Here is a 21,609-nt window from a genome sequence, read left to right on the forward strand (position 1 = left end):
TAAACGCCGTTAGACAATTTCCTTTGGAGTTACGTCAAGTCTATGGTCTATGCCAGCAAGCCAGCGACGATTGATGAATTTCGTACGAATATCGAACGTGAAATTGCAGCAGTATCGGCCGATTTATGCTTGAAAACCGTCGAATTGGGTTCAGCGTCTGTACTTCTTCAAGGGTGCCCGTGGTGACCGAGTTCCATACATAATGGCATCGAATATATTTTCACAGGAATAAAGAGTTTCATTGATATCCCAAACGTTTTTGTTTTATTATTTTTTTTTTTTGAAACTCTTACTGAAAACCCCTTTATTTATGCGCTCCAGGTTTGTAATTATTTCAAGTGATTCCCAATCTTTATTATTAACGAATTTATCGCGATTCTATAGTCCATCACCTACCCTTATATATAGTCTTAAGCGAACCCCAGCAGATTATAATTTCAGTGGATTCACACCACATTTGTTTATGTGTTAATAATATAAGTATAATATATATATTTATTTAGTAGATATGACTAACATTGTACTCTTAAGCTAAAGATTCATTTATTACACTAACAATATAAAAGTGTAACGCTCATCGCAAACACAAAAGAATTAAAATACAATTAGACAAAAAAATACAAAATGTGATAATAAAATTAAGGATTCACAATGAATGTGAAAGAAGCAGCTAAATGCATGACTGTGTGCAGCAGCGCTGATAATGCAATAAAACGGAAGCGCCAACTGAGTGGAGCAGCGAGTGAATACACACATACACACAAACATGTATATGTATGCATTGCAGTCTGCTTATAAGTATTGTATTTCGAGGGACGCGGGGCTGCTTGTGGAGCTGCAACACACATTATAAGCCAGCAACCAGCCTGGACTACAACTTAAACACACACGCGGCTACAGTTTTGGGTGGGAAGGCACACATGTATATATGTGTGTGTCTGTGTGTATGTATGTGTGTTTGTTTGCTCGTGTGGCGCTGCTGGACCATGGATCGCCGTGTACTTATTTCCAGTAGAAAAGATGAGAGCTGCGCACATCGAAGTGGTAGAAGCGCAACAACATGTAATCCTGCCATTTAGTGGGCAACAATCTGCGTCAAAATAAAATAAAAAACAAAAACAAGAAAAAGTGGGGAAAAAAAGAGTAAGAGAGAAAAGCGAAAAGAAAAGACAAAAAAAAAAATCCGAAAATCATATGAGCAATGCAGTTAAGTGAATTAAAATAGAATAAATGGCGAAAAGTGCAGCGGCAACGCGTTTCACAATTGCAACATAATTAAATAATAACTGTTAAGTGGCGCAGTCTTGCCAGCGTTTGCGCTTTTTATGTGCGCTCTCCTCTCGCATTTTTTATTTTCATTTGTTTTTTTTTCCATTTTTATTGCGCTGCCACTTTCTTAATTGCATTTAATTATTTGCCGCGTTGGCAACAATGGTCACACACACGCGCCATACTCACCTGAGCAGCCACACTGTGAGCGCGAATATTTTCGGCACGTACACCATACGCTCGTTGTAGAGGACGCCGCGTACGATCTTCTGGGCGACGTAGGGTGTCGGCAAGCCCGGATAACTGGCCATTATGCTGGATTTTGCACAAGCAGAGTTGTTGTTGTTGTTGTACAGCACATGATTTGAGGTTAATCCAATTACATGCACGCGTTGGCATTACCAGTTGGTGATTGTCATAAAAATTGCAATATAAAATAATTAATGAATCAATAAAGGAATACACCTTCCGATATACTATAATACATGTGTGTATATTTGTATATTTATGTGGCTTCGGTGCAGGTGTTCGTGTGTGTTTTGTGGCAGTATAATTGCAAATGAGGCGGTAAAGAAGAAGAATATGTGGTAGATGTAGGGTCTGTATGCATATATGTGATATATATTAGGATGGTTCTTAAATATAGAAAATATTAGGTATTTGGGGGCTACAGGAAGAATAAACCCGATTTTGCCCAATTTTGGCACAGATGCCACTAGTAGAAAAATTAGATCTACTTTCAATTTCTTTATTATAATAAAAATTGCAGAAAAGAAACTAAAAAAAAAAATCTTAATTTGACTTATTGAAGTTTAAATATTAATTACTTTTACTTTCTAAGAACCACCCTAATGCAAGCGTAAGGATCGTAAAAGCCGCAAAATTTTGCATAACTATACTTTCTTATGTGTGTTATGTGTGCTTACAGTGCATACTTTTGATTATTACATTCTTGGAAGCTTGCCTCTCACACACACACACACACACACCTCACCACATGTATTCTAATTTCTGCCCGCCACCCACATTCTTGCCACACGGCATTAATTGCTTTTAATCTAGACGCATTACCAACGGCTTACACCTTACACATACAATATACACATACAGATATAGAGCTATTATGTAACTCTCCAAGTTTCTACCACAATATACAATAATGTTTATTGTTGTTGTATGCACTCACCCCGCATCGCTGAGTAAGGGCAAATCGCCACTAGTCTTCATTAGATAGGCATTTGCCACGGTGGTGCGTATGTAGTCGCAGTCGGAGAGGCGCAATTCGCCGCGCAACGCTTCCATAAAGCCCAAAATGCCATATTTCGTGGCAGTGTAAATGCCAGCACCGGGCAGCGGCACCAAACCTGCAATTATGGAATTTTCATATGATTAGAAGAATTTCATGCGCTATGTGATGCTATGCTATGTTTGTAATTAAATTGAAGGTATGTTGTCGGTATGTCAGGAAGCGGGCGAATACCCCATTATCGGTGGTCGTGTGCGATGCTAAAATGTCGAAGATAATTTTGATAAGCGGTTGCGTAATGATTGCAGTATTTTGAGGTATTGTTCCTCATATGTCAGAATGGATTAAAATATGGCAGAGAATAGTACTCCGAACCAAGAACCACAAAAAATTAAATGTATTTATAATGGGGTCTTGTTAAGTTAGATGTCAGCAACTGCAGTGTTATCCAAACACACCTAACGAATCGCCAAGACGCTCATGATTCGATACAGCACTTGGACACTATTACGAACTTCTTAAGTCGGTTAATGTCAATTCCAGCCACTTCGCTGGGTTCGCCAAAGAGTGCCTAAGGAAGAGGCTTGTGCGATATAGAGGGTGATGTCACAACCATAGTCTTTATTTCGAACTTATATATACCTAATAACAATTTTTATCTTATATTTATCTCATATATGCGTCTCGGTCGATTTGAAATCCATCAGGAGCAAAAATAGAGAGATTAATTTTTTGAAACCAAGTAATTGCAAATGATCATCCTTTCTGACCATGCTGGGAATGAGTCGGGGCTTCGTTGTTCTCTTGTGCTCTAGCACTAGATCACTGGACCTCTCGCGACCTTTGTGAGATCCTCTGGTGGTCTAATGTGAAGCGAAAGATGTCGGCAGAACTATGTGCACTTAAAAAGATTCATCTTGCCGCAAACTGCCATGGTTGTATTGATGAAGGTGAGGTGGATACCAAGTAATTTCTTCCGCCACTAGCCATACTTTAGATAAACACATGCGAACTTGCCGGATTAGACAATAGCCGCCTCATAAAATTTGTGATAGGCTCAAAGGGCTTCGGCGATACGTCTTCTTTGCGATCCATAGTTATGAGTTTTGAGGCATGACAATGGACTGGTACCTTTAGCTATCCATGTGGGATCCATCGCGAAACCTGTCGCGGAGGTCAGTTGTTTTAACTAACCTATCTCAATTAATTTCATTCATGTTTCCAGAAACTTGTTCATAAGTAAAACGTTTTTGGGCCGAAATTTATGAAATGGGAATTGCGATAAGTTTCTGTCTATACAAAGGCTACTACCTAACGAAATATAGATCCAGTAGAGATCAAGACTCGGTCAAAGCACCGGACTCCTTTTCGCAAAGAAACAAAAAGAAAGAAAGAAATTTATGGATCCGAACGTAAACAAGGTACATTGTTAGAATTCTAAATATTTTACTTTTATGGAGTATTTCAAACTTGAAACTGTAGATTGGTCATTTACACGAAAAACAAAGATTTCTTTCACAATAATATACAAAAGACTTCCAAAGGTCTTCCAAACAAAAGTTCTCACAAAACATTGGGAAAATATTACAGATGAACAACAGACATTATTTACCATCTATCTATCTGATATATGTATATTCAATCACTCACCTGCCAAAGCTGCCACGGCCACCACATGTCCCGATTTTCGAGCAACCATTTTCGGTAGAAACTCCTTAACAGTCTGTAAGGTTTGAGATTTTATTGTCATTTAGAAAGAAAAAACGAAGTTATTTGTATTATCACTCACCATAATATATGAACCCAAATTGACCGTAAGTATTGTCTCAATTTCATCATTGGTCAAATGTGGCGTGGATGTCATAGGCATTAAGGAAGCATTGTTCACCAAAATTTCTACAGGACCCAACTCTTTTTCGACTTTCACTGCCATCAACTGTAACTCACGCGGTGACGAGACATCTGTCTGCATAATAAAAGAAGAAATAAGAGTTATTAAGATTTGGTCCTTGACACAGGTCCATTATGCAAAAGTCACGAAAAAAACTTAAGAAAAAATCCAATAAGCGTAGCATACCTTTGCGCGCAGTCATATGCAAATGGACAAGTGGGTTCGAAGGATAATAGCCTTGCATGTAATTGGCTTATATTTACCGCTATAATTGAAAAGAAAGTGATTTTGCATGCATGTACGCACATGTGTTGCCAGATATTTGCATGTTTGTACCGCATTTATTGCCATATAAACAGACAGACACACTTGTACACTCGCCGACCTTGCAACGGCATTATACGAGCATGCACGCCTACCTACCTTATATGCTTTGGCCACGGCACTGGGTATTTTGGTAATGAGGTCAACTGTTTCGTAGCAGCCTTTTGAGTTTACATCCACAATGGCCAATTTGCAACCCTTTCGGGCCAGCTCAATGGCTATTTCCCGGCCAAGGCCATTACCTGCACCGGTCACCTGAAGAGAGAACAAAAAATTTGCGGTTAATTTTATGCAAAATTGAAATGAAATTTATTTACACGCCCATGTATGTACGTGAGCTTAATTTTATTTACTGACTACATTTTTTTGATGAAAATCTTTTATGATTCTTCTGCGAAATTCATGAAAGCAATGTTTAAATTGTTTAAAAATCTACTTTAAGCCATATCATAATGCTTAAAAATCAACGGTCTTTATCTGTGACATCATTAAACAATAATCCAATCTTATTGAACTGGCTGTGGAAATCAGAAACAAGTTGTAATTCATAGAGCTTCATAAGTAAACCATAACATGAGAACCTCTACTGTAGGAAGATTCTAGTGTTCCACGACTGTTTGTAATATTTGGTGGCATTTTGAGAAGCTGTTGTATTTCTGAATAATTCATTGAGGCTACGCTCTTTACAAAAAAACTTAGCCTGATACTGAAATTCAAAGCCACTATTAAATATCATATAATGAGTTCAACTTTACACCACAAGGGCGTTCGCCATGGACAGGAACAGGTGGTAATCACTTGGCGCTATGTCCGGGCTATATGGTGGATGCGATGAAACCTCCCATCCGAGCCCCTGTAGCTTCTGACTAGTCATCAACGAAGTGTGCGGTCTGGCGTTGTCCTGGTGGAACACTACACCCTTCCTGTTGGTCAATTCTGGTCGCTTTTGGTCGATCGCCTACTTCAAGCGGTCCAGTTGTTCGCAGTATATGGTAGAATTAAGCGTCTGGAGCAGCTCATAGTGGATGATTCCCTTCCAATCCCACCAAACACACAGCAAAAGCTTCCTGGCCGTCAATTCCGGCTTGGCCACTGTTTGGGACCATTCACCGGCCTTCGACCTCGACCGTTTTCGCTTGATATTGTCGTATGTGATCCATTTTTCGTCGCCAGTCACCATCCGCTTTCAAAATTGGTTCGTTCCGTTTCAGCAGCATATCGCAGGCGTTGATTCGGTCCAGAAGGTTTTATTGCGTCAAATCATGCGGCACCCAAACATCAAGCTTTTTTGTGTATCCAGCTTTCTGCAGATGGTTTAAAATGGTTTGGTGACTAACTCACATCTCCTGGACGATATCACGAGATGACACATGTCGGTCTAACTCGATGTTTTCCATGATTTGATCGGTATTCGTCCTCACAGTTCCTCCGCCGGCTGGCTTATCCATGGTGTCGTTCTCACCCGCTCTGAATCGTCGAAACCATTCCTCCGCAGTTCGAAGTGATAGATAAGAAGGACAGAATGATGAGACGAATGGATATTTGATCTGGATGGATGGAGGTCTATCTGTCGCATTTCTCGAGATTTATAATTTACGAACTTATTTTTCGGGAATATATAATGTTCTAGTTAGGCCTTTACATACTGAATTTTCTTTTTCTCATGCATTCTGAATGAAGAGACTATTAATTCCCCAATCATAGTAAAAAAATATTAGAATTGCCAAATAAAAAATATATTAAAACCAAATGATGTTTTTGAAAATTAAATTGCACAAATTTTTTTAATTACCAAAAATGAAATCTAAGAAAATGAAGGTCTGAATAAAAAGTAATTTATTGAAAGTATATGCCACCTATATTAAATTGACCTAATTACATGTATTTATTTGAATAGCGCCAGCAGAAAAACAAAAATACCAATTATGCACATGAATCAACAGTAGCAGTCTCAAGCTTTTATATATACATATATGTGTATGTACATATATAAACTTAGCTATAAGTGCAACGCTAACTCAATTAATGTCTTTTATCATGTAAATGTTGCGCCACTCACAGTCAAGCACTTCAGCGCACAATCAACAGCAACAACAATGCAAGAGCGCCGCCGCCACCCAGCTTGACCAACAGCGCACACGGCTGCAACCAGTAAACAGTAGCAGACAGCAAGAACTTTATCATCAAGATGATCATCAGCAATTTAATTGCTCAGCTGGCAGCCAGCAGCAACCAAGGCGACCCATTAAGCCCTCGCTGCGCGTTCATGCAGTCGCCTTTCAAAGCACAGCACCGTTAATGAAATTGAATATGCCACATGCTGTATTAGCGCATGCAGCGTTTCTTCCAACACACACACACACACACACGGGTATAAAAAATGCATGTGCTTGTGTTTTTTTTCGCTTTATTGTCTCATATTACTCATCCGCCCCAGTGAGCGGTCACTCAAAATGTCTCAAATAGCGTACGAGTGGAGTGCAATTATTAAATATACGTTTATAGTTGAATATGTAATGTGTGTATGTGTGTATTAATAAATTGACATATTTGGCATTATATTAACATTTTGCCATGGCCTATGCCGCTGACCCCTCCTACTTAATTTAGCGACTGGCGCGCAGTTGTCTGTGTTAGTTTGCCGTTGACAGCCGCCACTGAGCACGAGTCATCTTGTATGCAATACACATAGACACACCTACAATTACAATATGCTAATTGCGCTTTTAATAAAACAACAAACGAAAAAAACTCTCATGTTTATCTCTCATCATTGTGATTTTTCATGTTTTTCTCTTCACTCATTTCAATATTTCCCACATTTTTCATTGATTTCGCAATTTTTATTTTGCTATTAAATTTTAGTGCGTCTTTGTTTTTACTTTACATTGCGATTTCTGTCATTTTGTCTTCACACACGTTTCGCATTTTCGCGCTTTTGTTGTTGTCGACCTTTAATAGTGGTTGTGCCGACTTACAAGTTTTGTTTCTTTGTGTATTTTTTTCCAACAACAAAACATTTGTTGTAGAAGAGTAAAAAAAGTGGTTGTCTTTAATAGTTTCTTTTATGACCATTAAGCGTGTTAAACGATAGTAATTTAATACGAGTTAAAGAGCCTAATTGACATTAAATTTGCAGGTAATTAGTATGCAGAAGTGTGCTCCGTTAAGCGCGAAGTTGGAAACGAGTACTATTGTAATATGTAACCTTAGAAAATGTAATTTTTGAGATCACAAAGATTTTCTTCACAAAGATTTTTTTCATCGCAGCTATTCTCATAAGAGTACAACAACTATAATTTTCATCAGTTTAAGGGGTTCAAGAGTTTCGTGGGTTTAAAAAATCGATTTTCATCTCAAGAATTTTGTCCTAAATTTCCAAGTCTATCCGAATAATAGTTTCGGAGATACAGTCTTTTTTTTCATATACAACTATTTAAAAAAAAAAACAAATCAAAATGGCAAGAAATTTGACCGAAATTCTTATTTTTTTTTTTGGAAAAATGTCTGCCAAAATTTCAAATTTCATTTTGTGTCTTCCCTTCGTTCAAACACGAGTTTATGGTCTTATCTAAAACACTTTTTTTGTTTTTTTATTTTGGATGATAGTGTCAGGAGTTATGCTGACAACGCGGATGCACCTTTTTTCCGAGGGGTACCGGAAATAACGTCACAATGGAGGAGTTTTATTTTTATTTTTTTGAAAACTCCTGAAATTGTTCTTTAAATATGTATCTATAAAACAGGAAAAAGTTTGAATTGAATAAATAATTTTTTACGTGGAAAAAAATATTGAAAATAGGCCATTTTTTACGCGATAAAAGCCATGTGACCCCTTAAAACAACTTCACCACCTAATAAGTAAAAAAAAAATAGGTTACTTAGTTTTTAGACAAAGCTTTTAATAAAGTCAATTAGCTAATTCACAACATTCTCACAAAGCTCAATTAACCAAAATAATTGACTAATTTAAACGGCTGTCTGAACAAACTGTTAGCCAGCTTATTCAAAAATAGTAACTGTTATCATAACGAACTGGTTTAACAGATTTCTTAGGTCCATAGACTCACTTTTGCCTTTCAACAGTTAAGAGTTTCTGAAACTACTATACATATATATAAATATAATATATACTCGCAGAATATAAAAGAACAAAATGGTCAGACAAATACATGATCTATGTGTTTTGAATCTGACATATTTCTAGAGATTTATAATTTTCGATATTAAAAAAAAAATTTTTTAGGGCTTTAAATATCAAATGCAATACACTTATACCTATATAAGAAAATGCTATCCTATAAAGTCCAACTACATATTCTATGTTTACTGTTGAACGTTATAGTGAGAAGCTTAAAATCGTATAAAAAAAACATTTGGAATACATTTAAGTAAATACTTTCTGATCATCAATTATACGAGTATATAGCTTTTGGAAAACTTATCTGTTCAAAGTTCGACGTACTTTCAATTATAGTACGCGCCTCGATTGTCAAGAGATTGGGCATGATTAATCAATATATATGATTTATACCAGTTGTATATTCGCTACTTTCTTAAGTCTGGAGTATAAAATACAACAAAGTTGAAATACATACCGATATAAAGTAAATAAAATTGTTCTGAATCATTAGCTCGGCCATAGCTCGAAATAATGATTCATCGAACAGATTTTCCAGGTTTTCAAACACTATTTGGGGTTTTTCATAAAAAAGTGCTATCGGAAACTGAGTCAGTTGAAACCTTTAGAAACCATATGAAAAAATAACGGGAAATTTCAAATTGTCCAAAAGACCAATTATCAAATTTCCAAAAACGAAAATTCTCGTTAATTTTTGAACACATCTCATATTTCAGTAGTACGTCCATGAGATCATGAACTTTATTTTAGCGTCCTAAAGCTTACCACACATATAAAATCCGAATACATTCGCTCTTATGACGCCATAAGTTGGATAGACTTGACATAAAACCTTCTTAACAGTATTGAAAAAAAAATCCGAAAATCGTTGACCCCAGAACTTTAATTATTTTTAGAACACAAATGTTCGTCGAATAAGAGTTCTTTCCGGTAAATAGTGAATTCGAGTTCACGCAAAAGTCACGTCGAACTTTTTAAACACATTGTAAATATGTCAAAAATTCATTACACATGTAAATTTCAAATGAAACAATTCAAACGCATGATTAAGTCAAAAAAAAAATACGTACATTCATATTACAAAAAAATAAGGCTAAATTATAAACAATTACGATTGGGCACGTCTTGCCAAAATTCAGCGCAACAATAAATATATGTATTTGCTTAAATGGAGATTTTTATTTACATACATATATGTATGTAAAAGTATGTATGATTGTACACATTTTTGTATAAATGCTTGACTGAATGATTGAATATAAAAAGCTTCGAAAGCATTTCGAATATTTAAATCAACAAAAAATATGCGCATCAAAAACGCATCATGCTAATTGACGATGCCATACGAATCGAATTAACACTCATAGAAATCAACACTGCACACAAGGTAGACAAAGCCTAGAGACGCTGAGTTTTTAATGAATCACCCATGACCGGTTCATAACCACAAGTATAAGCACTTTAGATACATTCAATAAGCTCACGAAACCAGAAATCAAGTAGAATATGTCTGTCCAAATATTTTCTCTCTATGTCTATTGTAATCGATTATCCTATGTGGCTTATAGATGAGAGAGCTATGGATGTAAACTGCCTTTGAACTGCTGGAAATATCTGAAATAAAGTCGGGGAATTGTTAATAAGTCGAAGTCGAGTCGTCGGTGAGAACCGCGCAAGCTCTTAAGTCACCAATTCTCAGACTCACCATGGAAATCTTGAAGTACTGAGTTTCGAATTTCTTACGCATTCACCGTTATTTCCAGATATACATAACTTCCTGTACTCAAACTTCATGGGAATAGTTGCAGGAAAGACCTCAACGATACTTATTAGTTGTACATATTTCAAACAAAATCGTATCGAATAGTTGAAAGATCGCTGTAATCGAAGAATCGCCAGCGATAGAACACTTCAAACTGTCTAATATTATAACTATGATTTTTTTATACTTGCCTTGACTTGTTATATCGAGTTTAATTTACTTCGAAATCCCAATAGAACTAATTCCAAACTGAAATACTTGAACTAGTTATTATTAGACCACATTTTAAACTAAATTTTTTCTTTGCGCTTCTAATTTTTATTCATTGAGTAAACTCCAGTGTACAGTTCGACACATACATACACAATGAGGTTAATATCGACAGATAAATATCGTTGAGATCAAGTTCATAAAAATGCCGGACAACAGCCAAATTGGAGGCATTGAAATCGATGAGTGAGTGCTGCAGAAACGTCATAAACTGGAAATATTTTGTTGACACATACAGCTCAGCTGCTCGCAAGCGAGCTACAAGCGCAAATTTCGGATTCTTAGCGAAGCGCCGATGTATGAGAATGAGTTAGCGCTTGGCTTTGAGACCGACAGTTATCGAGTAATATTTATGTATGTGAAGTGAGCGAGAACGTCACGAGGAAGCAAGTTTCTATTGAGTTATGCGGCATCACGACATATACTATATATGGACGGACATGCTTACTGTGGCAAACGGAAAGGGGGAGGAATAAACTAAAATATGCACAGTTTAGCACGTCCGTAAAGCAACATTCCTCAAGCCGTTGCCGCTTCCCGGGATTGACCTTGAACACTAGTCTCATTTGCAAAGCAAACAAAAACACCAAAAACGAGCTTCGCAAAAATGTAATACCGTTTCGCTTTGCTTACACACTTGCCGCCAGTTGACTTTATAAATAAATAAATATGTTGTTAATTAAAGTCAGTGGCTAGAATAAACAGAAACTTGCTTACTTTTTATATTAAAATACAAAAGGCGCTCTGTATACACCGCTATAGTTGGAACTGTAAGTCAGTTGACCGTCAACAAAACCGATAGAGTTACCAAATTAATTATGAAAACAAACAAATACGTTTGTATGCGAGTGTGAGTGTGTGTGTGTCTAACTATTTTTTATTAAATGAATAAAAACAAAAGTTTGTATACAAATGTCAAATAAATATTTTCACTTTTGTTTTCATGCTTTGCCAAGCGCTTAAACGCGCCGGGCCACACCCAAACAGCTGCGAGCTCAAATAAATTTTTTGGTGAGGCGCGTTTAAAAAAAAAAATAGTATTAAAGTCGCTAGAATGTTATTGAACGAAGTCGTGAACAGCGGTATGATATGCTAATAATTGTAATTGCTTTCCGAAACCTCTGTTTACATATGCTTCAGATATGTCTATACCCGTATGACCATAAGAAAAGACACGAGTAATATTATTAAGAAAAACTTTATGACAGCGCTTCGAATTTGGGGAGCGGTTGGCATCTCGGCGACTGCTTGCAGCTGCCTAGCTATACACGCATCGATGCGTTAAGTCAATTCATTGAATGGAGCGGATGACCTAATCGCCAATGTACATATGTATATACTTAGGTAAAAAAGGTGTTACAAAGAAAATGTTAAGCGCAATGAGAATTTTAATGTGAATGAATGTATTTAATGAGAATTTTAATGTATATTTATTAATTGTTGTTGTATTATTTCTCAGCGGTAACAGCGTTTTATTATTATTATTTATTTGATTTATGTATACATTAGTTTATCGCATATTTTGCTGTTGATCGCAGATAATATGAAGATTATCTCAGATCTCGAATACAAAAAAGCTTAGCTCATCAATGCAATTGATATTATCTCAAGTAAGCAAGTAAGTACAGTCTATTAGACGGACACCTCCCTTGAGCGGACATTTTTTCATGCACGAAGTTAAATTTTTAGAACAAATGACCATCTCTTGGACGAGCAAAAATCACTCGACGGTGGGTTTCCATCCAAGAATTCACTGTAATTATTGCAATTGAAGCTTATATTGTATATATGTATAAATAGAAAGGAAGAGAAAAAATATCTTCACCAAATCAACAAAGAATATATAGAAAAATAGAACCTTAAGAAAATGCAACCATATCTATTATAATACAATAACCATATATGTACATGTCGAGGAAGATTCCCTTTCGAATGTTCTCAAAAAGTATTAGAAAATTTATATTACGACAATTTCGTCCCATTAATTTTTTCGGGGTTCATTTGACTAAAAAAATACATAGATGCCTGACGTCATAAAATAAAGGAAGTATGGGTTTTGTTTACAATAACTTAGGAAATTTGAGAGTTTGTTTCGAGTAAAATGTGGAGTGTCGCAATATTTTCCATAACAGTCTTTGATACTTTAGAGCAATTGAGTAGAGTTGAGAGTCAGATATAAATCAAGGTTTATTGCGGTTATGTAGACCATACTATGATTGATTATAAGTTTTGACGAGTTTTTATTTTTTATGATCAAGAATTATATGGCAGTTTATAGGCATATATTTAAAGGCATTATAATACACATCCACTCAACACATTCTAAATAATGAAAGCATGAAGAACTTAAATAACAAACAAACTCCCGCACAGTTTCAATGTGGACCTATGCAATATCAGCTTCCTTCAACTCCTTAGCGATAACCACAGGGGATATTTTGGTTCTATAAGCACATAAACTTAACTTAAATCGTGGTTACTGCCTCGTTCAGCATAACTACCCGAGCATTCCGCTTTATTGATAACGGAATGGCTATTGTACAACATTAAAAAGTGCTGTCGCATCCTCCACAGGGTTTAACCTTCAATTCCACTACAGTAGAACTCCAATTATCCGAACTCCGACTATCCGAATCGCCGATTATCCGAATCACAAAAAATAAACTGAAAGGCCTACCGTCTGAGAAGAACAAAAAAAAAGAATCTGAAGAAAATGAGAAACAAGAATATGGAGAGGATGATGATGATGAAGATGCGTTGTCACTAGAGGAAATAAGAAAAACGATTGTAAAAATTCCTGGTTGTACAGAAGTAAGTGCTGAAGATGTAGGAGAGTGGATGGCTTGTGACACGTCTGACCCTGGTTTTCAAATTCTCAATGACGATGAAATTGTTGTAAGTGTGAGAGAAGATGTTGAAGTGGAAGTGGAAGAAGAACTTTCTGCTGATGTTGAAGTAGACGCTGGACCATCAGCTAGTGAAGCATTAGCCGGCCTCGAGACTGCTTTGAAGTGGATGAAGAACTTTCTGCTGATGTTGAAGTAGACGCTGGACCATCAGCTAGTGAAGCATTAGCCGGCCTCGAGACTGCTTTGAAGTGGATGGAGCGTCAGCCCGAGTGTGACCACTTGCAACTGCTCACCGTCAAGCGAATGCGTGACCTGGTTGCCCGAAAACGGTTGAAGACCGCAAAACAGCTTACATTGACGGAGATGTTTAAAAAACAATGATTTTTATTTCTAAAATTGTACATAAGTACATTTTATTTATATTTAAAATATGTGAAAATTTCATGTTTCTTTCATTTAATTCAATAAAAAAAATAGTGTAATATCAAAACGTAGCTTTTATTCTCTCCAATGGCAATTTAAAAAAAAAAATCCGATTATCCGAATATTTGATTATCCGAATGGGTCCCGGTCCCCATTAATTCGGATAATTGGGGTTCTACTGTATATAGGCAAACATCTACGGGCCTATATGGAGATAAAGCTACCAGAACCCAAAGTTAAGAGTAAAAATGAGGTTAAGACTGCTCTTCAGAACATATGGACAAATATACCTTTCGAATTTACACAAAATTTTATGCATTGTTGGAAGACTGCAAGCCTTGAAAAATGCCAAAGGCGCCGATACAAAGCCTAATTTTTCTTAAATAACTTTGTAATCTTCATCAATGCAAACTGTACGCCGAAATCGAAGTTATTTTAAATGTTTTAAGTTTTAGGAGAAAGCTTAATTTTTTAGATAAGTTTTATTTACATTCAAATAACTAATAAAACGCACTTTATCTCACTTTTGTCAATATCTTAATTAGTTTAAGACATAATTAATTTCAAAATCAAAACCTTTCTCTGTAAAAGTTTTTTTTTTTGGTTCACTGTGTATGAATACACTAATTCTGTAAGACCACTAGCTCTAGTATAGTATCCACTAGGTACCCGTACATCAAAATATTTATTATGTATGGCTATCGGATACCAATCCCAGTCAACTCATGCCAGGCGCGATTCATTCTCAAAAAAGGAAATTCAGATTTTTATATGTAACTGAGTTTCCAAGTGCTAATAGCGACACCAATAGCTATTCGCAATGGGAAATCATCTTATAGTCACCAGGGCATGTAAGCCGACAACTATTCTGACACAACTAGGGTCTAAATTTCTCTCTTATAATAATTTCTCCCATAAAATAAAGTAAAAAAAAAAAACAAACCGTTGACGTTTTCATGTCGCGCAGCGTCTCATAAACAAAGTAATTCATTTCCGTTGCTTATTAAAACTTTCCCAATAGCAATATATAATATCGTTTTTTTGCACAACTGACGCTGACACACTCACCTCACTATGCACTTTATCAGGTGCTTTGCGCGCTTACACCATGCAAGTGTTTCCCCCCCCTTTATTGCCACACTACCGCTTGCTTGCGCAAACTTGAGCAATATTCCCCCCGCGCACACTGAAATTTCACTCACCACAGCCACTTTGCCGCGCACATCCTTCTCCTTCTCGCCCAACGAAAACAGGTAGTCGAGCAAATGCTTCAGAAACACGGCAAACAGGATCAGTGGCATCAGCAGCAAGAAAACGATCACCTTCAGATTGTAGATGCCACGCGCGGTCTCATCACGACGTTGCGCATTCCGTGCCGCTGTCGCCGCCGCCGCCGCCGCAGTTGTTGTCGCTGTTGTTGGCGACGCCGCGGATGCTGCATTGACGGGCGCGGTCGCTGGTGTCGATGCGGCTGCTGGTGCCGCGGCGGACGCTGGCACAGCGGTGGTCGTACGCGTAAAAGTCGTTACTTTAACCGATTCGACCATTTTATCGAAAAACTTTGGCGCTTTCAGTTTGCCAGCGATATGAAATAGTAATAAAAAGAAGATTTATTTTTACACTTTTAACTGCGTCTTTGGATTTCACTTATACTGTACATTAGACTACACTCGGATCTCGCGGAGTCTACGCACGCACTGTCACCCAAAATATGATTTCGAAATGTCGACGCGTTGCGCTAGCGATCTTGTTTTGCTCGAATGTTTGTTGTCGCTTTTTTGATTTTTTTTCTTGATTTTCTCTTGCTGGCACTTGTTATTATTTATAGTTTTCGCTTTTCTTTCCGCTGGAATTTCTTAACTGTTTTCTATGTTCATTGTGTGAATCGCTGTATGCTGTTTGTTATAGGTAGTAACTTTATTGCTTTGTTGTTGTTGCGGTGTTTGCTCCCAAGTGAACTCGGCGTAGGTAAGCGAGCGCGCGCTTTGGATCTCGACAATCTCACCCGTTCGACGCGTAAATAGCAATTGTCGCGCCGCCTGCCGTCAAGCTATTTGCGTTCGCACAGTTGCTCCGAGTGCCATTTGTAATGCACACATAAGCCAAACAAAATTTCTACTCAACTCTTTTATTTTGGCTCAAACTTTTTTTAATTGCCATAATTCATTTCATTCCTTTGGCGATCGCGCTCAACTCACGGCGCGTCTGTAAATGGTGCCCGCTTTCCTGCCGGTCAGTCAGGTTGGCATTAAAGCGCCACAAATGGCAAAACTCCCCGCAATACTTCTCAGCGACAACAACAAAAGCAAGCAAAGTCAAGAGCCCGTGTGTTGAGTGTTAGCCAGCCGAGGTGTGTGGTGTTGTTTTTGTTTTTGTTTCTATTTTCTCTTTTTTATTCTCACTACTGCGCCGCTGTTATCTTAACTTTTCTGGTGTGTTTGTTTGTCTTGCTGCTGTCTTGGCCTTGTCGTGAAATTCAAAACGCTTGCACTCACTCACTCACACGCTCGGTGAGCTTCTCCGGTAACAAGATCGGTGCGATCGAGTGCTTTTGCACCGTCGTTGATGAGTGAGAATGCTTAAGTGGTTTGAGCGCAACAAGCTCCCAAAGCCAGTAACAGTCATAACAGACACAGCAACTGTCCAATGATGTTCGGCAGCATTCCATACAAACTTGGTAAGCACCGTGGGCGAAATAGCTTAAAATGTGAACATTAATATGGATTATCATTGATTTAAATGTCCTAATAACACATTTTATTCGAGTATTCCAGTTATGCAAGCGGACATGATAACTTGGCTTTGCATCCGCTTTTTTTGTGTCGCTTGTAGTTATCTCTTCACTTCGAGTTGAGTTCTGGTGTTGAACTTACCATAATCCGATTTAATAATGAACACATTTATTTGTTGAACCCTATATTCTGGGGCTAACGCTCCCTGGCTATTACACTTCTGATTATCTCTTTCAAATGTTGTCCGTGGCTACGTCTCAAATGGTTCATTCGTTGAGTCCAATTTTCGATGATTCGTTCGAGCACTGTCTAATGACACGCGTCATGTTTTGCTCCAAAGGCCTGAATCGAAACGGGACTCATATCCTTACAGAAAAAAGTCTAACGATGTAGTATCAGACGATCTTGGTGGCCAATCCGCCGGCCTAAAACTTGAAATATTGAAATCAAGAGCGCATAGAGCGAAGCGATATCGCTTGGAAAGGTCGGAGCGGATTCAGTTCTTGCACAAGCTGTATTTTCTACGCTTTCAAATTAAGATCTCGACGACGAAAATGCGTCAAGTCGTTCCATATGTCCGTCTGGCGCTGAATCGAATCTCCACGATCTTCGTGTATACTCTCAGCTATTGCTCCTATATTTTTTTCACTGCGTGCTGGACGTGGTCTATTCGATCGAATATTATCCATTAATGAATTTTGGGCCTCAAAATGGGTGATGGTGTTGTAAATAGTACGCTCAATAGACCGCTTATGTTGACCATAAGTTAGTTGAGCGAAGCGCTTGAAACACATTCTGTACAGAACTTGAATTCTCGTAATAAATTTGAGCATTTTGTAAACGTTGTTCTGACGTAAGTCTTTCTATGATGAAATGGCAAACAATACTTAACAAAGATAACACGACAGCTCGACTTACGCGTGATCTGTCAAAAAAAGTATATTGAAAAAAGTAGCTCTACTTGGAACAACCGATATTATCATCTTCGGTTATATTACCTTGGATTCGAATTGTCAACTTTTTTTTATCACATAGGCTTTAATCTGCTCAGTAAGACTTTTTAGCATTTTTCAAGATGAGCACTTTTCTATTATTAACTGAATAGTATATATTGGCATTCCAGGTAACTTCTCTATTTGATATTTCCTTATACGATTACCTGGACCGTGTCAACAGGTTTGCGCACAACTTCAATCCAATGAAAAATCTGTGATGGTGATTTATGAATCGAAGATAATATAGAGTAACAGTATCATTACTACATCCTAAGAACATCTCTAGCATATCTTTTGCTGCAATTCATTGTACTAAACTTGATAAAAAGGTTCGTGAGCTTTGAGCTTCACTGCCGACAGGTTTTCATATAACAAAACCTAGGAACCCAGACCATAAAATAAGAAAACAAAATAAGTGAAACCCGAACTGAATGTAGCTTCATGGTATGTTCCAAATTTAGACTCGAATATGGGAAGTATTTAGCAACACAAGCATTGCTTAAACCTAAGTTTTAAAGTACCTAAGCAATCTAGAGAATTTCTAGACAAAAAATAGGGAAACACTCAATAATACTGATTATATATTAGGTCTATTTTGCTTCCGCCGTTTTTTTTTAATTTAATTTTTTTTTTGTATAAAAACGGTTACAAATGTCGATGAGCCTCAGCCACACTTTTCTTGGAATCAAAAAATAAAAGCAAAATTTCCCGCAAATGTCGAGAATTTTCAGATCTCTACAAATATTTTGTTGGGTTAATGTTGACACAAATGTCCAAGATCGATATAAAACGATTTAATCGATTTAATCGACCAGTGCTTGACCCTACAGACATCTATTGGAAAACGGCGGAAGCAAAGTTGTAGACCTAATACTTCGGCACTATTGATTATGAAATATTCATAAGATTGTTGGAACTTCCTAAACTGGGCAAAAATTAAAAGTTGTGGCTTGAACAGGAAGGTAATTTATCTTTTACAAAGAATATGAAATTCTATACTTATATTTAACTTCTTTCGAACAAATTGGAACTGTAGTATCGATCATTACGAATTCACTTAATCGCCTGGTTTTTTTTCTTCTAAAATATAATGTACCATGTTTGTCTGGAGTAATTGAATTTTTTGCAATACCTCATTCCGTTTTTTTTCGACTCAATATCTTTATATATATATATATATATGTATGTAATATTCCATATACACAGTACTTGAAAAAGTGAAGAAGTGAAAAAGCTCCGCCGCAGCACGCATTCGCCGAACATAATCAGATAAAACAGGCACTTAAAAACCTTAATGATAAAGACATTTGGACGTCATAATTGCCACAAAATGCACAAAAAAGGCAAACTTAAATGAAAAAGCAAACAAGTACATCACGACCTACGATCGATCGATCGTACGCATAGCACAGGTGCGCTGCAATAGACATATCAATAGAGACGATTGAGCAGCTAATGCCAATAACTTTATTTGAGTGTTTTTACGAGTGCGGAAGAGCAGTAGGAAGACGACACTTTGAAGGGAAATAGTTCGCTATTGATCGCTGTGCGTTGTTTACACGATTCAATAGTAAAATTGATGTTTTTCTTCTTGGATATTACGCTTTTTTTGCTGTCTACAGCAGATAAATATACAATAGGAAGGTTTCTTTATGCCGCTCACGCGCCAACACGCACAGTCAACATGCCCAAAGAGCGCTTGGATGTGCCGTAAAAGGCTTTAAAACATAAATGGCAACGACGAACAGGTCTTCCGCCTGAGTTGGCCGACCAGCAACAGCAGTTGTCAACCGGGCACACAGACACATAAACATATATATATATATATGTGTAAGTGTGTATATATGTTTAAGAGTATGTATGCGTGTGTATATTAGTATCTATATGTGTTTGCATTTCAATGCGTCGAACGAGTAGGCATTCGAAAGCGCAGTGCTCACACCAGTCAATCTTGTGACTTACTCAGTTTTGGCTTGTGGCCATATTGGCGCGTTTGCCACAAATATGCATGTTTTCGATTGGAAATGAATATTCGAACATATTTTTTTTGTTTTTGTAGGCTTGTACTGTTATTGCTTTTGACTGCGTCAGGCGCGCATGCGCAGAACCAAAGTTATTTCTATATGTTGTGATTTCAGCTTGTTACCCGACTTGGAATCTTTACATACATACATATATACTAGAAAAATTACATAAATATATTTAAATTATTAAAATATAGAAATTATATAATTTTATTATTAATATTATTTTTTGCCTTTCAAATCGCAGCACTCACTTCCAAACACCCTTCAATTCAAGCAAATGCTACAGATACTTTTCGCTTGTCGCCGCCAATGCAAACAACATTAGGATAGGTCAATGGCCAGCCAATGCGTTCGTGGTTGCATGTGCCAACGCCACATGTGGCATAAACAGATTTTTATGCTAAAAATTGCAACTCAGCATCTGTGCAATTATCATTATTTTTGTGCGAGTCGTTCTACATGGATGTATATATTTATGCATTTTCCTACATGTGTTGCAACGCGTGCAATAGCACGCATGCGCAACATGAAATTAGCATGGAAAAGACATTTGCTACAATAACAACAACAAAATAATAAGTTGTTTGCTGCAGATGACATTCTTGTGGCTTCTTCTCCGCTATCTATAACTAAGTTTTCCATGTGCTGTTGACTCTAGCAGTCTAGCCATGACTGTAATCAACTTTTGAAAAATCACAAGTCTTCGCAATTCCAACTTTGCAGAGAAAGTTCAATGGATTCTCTTCTGGTGCACATATGTTGCAACTGAATCGGAGGTATCTACCATATATGAATATATACATACTTACATTTGTTGTACAAGTAAAAAGTGTTAGAGAAGATATTATAAGTGAAATTATAAAAACAAACATTTGAAAAAAATCAATCCATAGAGTACACGAAAAATCATTATCCGTTTTGTGTTTCCGTCGTAAATCGGGATTTTCATTCAAAATTTTTCAATCCAAACCCCTCAACATAGATATATTTCCCATAGCGGTTCCTAAGCCAAACCTGCACCGGATGAACTATATGAAATATCTAAATCTTTCATCAAAATATTGGTAGCCCGTCTCCATTTTATTTTTTGACTTGTGTAGTTTATCGACACACAGGTGAGTTCCACCAAATTTACGAATTGCAAGTTCAAGCCACAGTGCTGTCGAGTCCAACCCAAAATCACATATCTTGAAGTAGTTAGTAAGAGTGATTTCGCTTTGACAAATAAAAATTTCGTTGTTCGTTTTTGGATATCATCTTCTCTATTGCTCTCCTTCGTACCGCTTCACTTGATTCCAACATCTTTGATAAGAGTTACCAGCATCAACTACACCAACAATGTTAGCCTTGATTCCAACGCAGAATCACTCTTGCCAACAGTTGCTACTTTGGACTGAGTAGGCAATTGAAAAGTAAAGTCCTCTCTCGACGTAACAAAATAAAACTCTACAAGTCGCTCATTATTCCCGTCCTACTTTATGGCACTGAAGCTTGGACGATGACAACATCCGATAAGCGACACTGGGAGTTTTCGACAGGGGAATTTTGCTCAAGATTTAAGGTCCTTTGAACATTGGCAACAACGAATACCGCGGACGATAGAACGAGAGAGAGCTGTACGAATTATACGACGACATAGACATAGTTCCACTAATAAGACAGCGGCTACGCTGGCTAGGT

General features: G+C 37.2%; 1 protein-coding gene across 1 annotated transcript; it reads right to left on the reverse strand.

Moving 5' to 3' along the window:
• Positions 1-456: 456 nt before the first annotated feature.
• LOC114803648 (short-chain dehydrogenase/reductase family 16C member 6) lies at positions 457-16,393 on the reverse strand. Its single transcript, XM_029038519.2, has 7 exons — positions 15,378-16,393; positions 4,830-4,985; positions 4,305-4,481; positions 4,166-4,238; positions 2,456-2,633; positions 1,459-1,584; positions 457-1,090 (listed from the first exon to the last, which is right to left on the reverse strand). Exons 1-7 carry the CDS (start codon positions 15,720-15,722, stop codon positions 1,003-1,005), a joined length of 1,143 nt encoding a protein of 380 aa, XP_028894352.2. The 5' UTR covers positions 15,723-16,393; the 3' UTR covers positions 457-1,002.
• Positions 16,394-21,609: the final 5,216 nt, after the last annotated feature.

This window comes from Zeugodacus cucurbitae, chromosome 2 (assembly GCF_028554725.1).
Source record: "Zeugodacus cucurbitae isolate PBARC_wt_2022May chromosome 2, idZeuCucr1.2, whole genome shotgun sequence".
NCBI lineage: Eukaryota > Metazoa > Arthropoda > Insecta > Diptera > Tephritidae > Zeugodacus > Zeugodacus cucurbitae.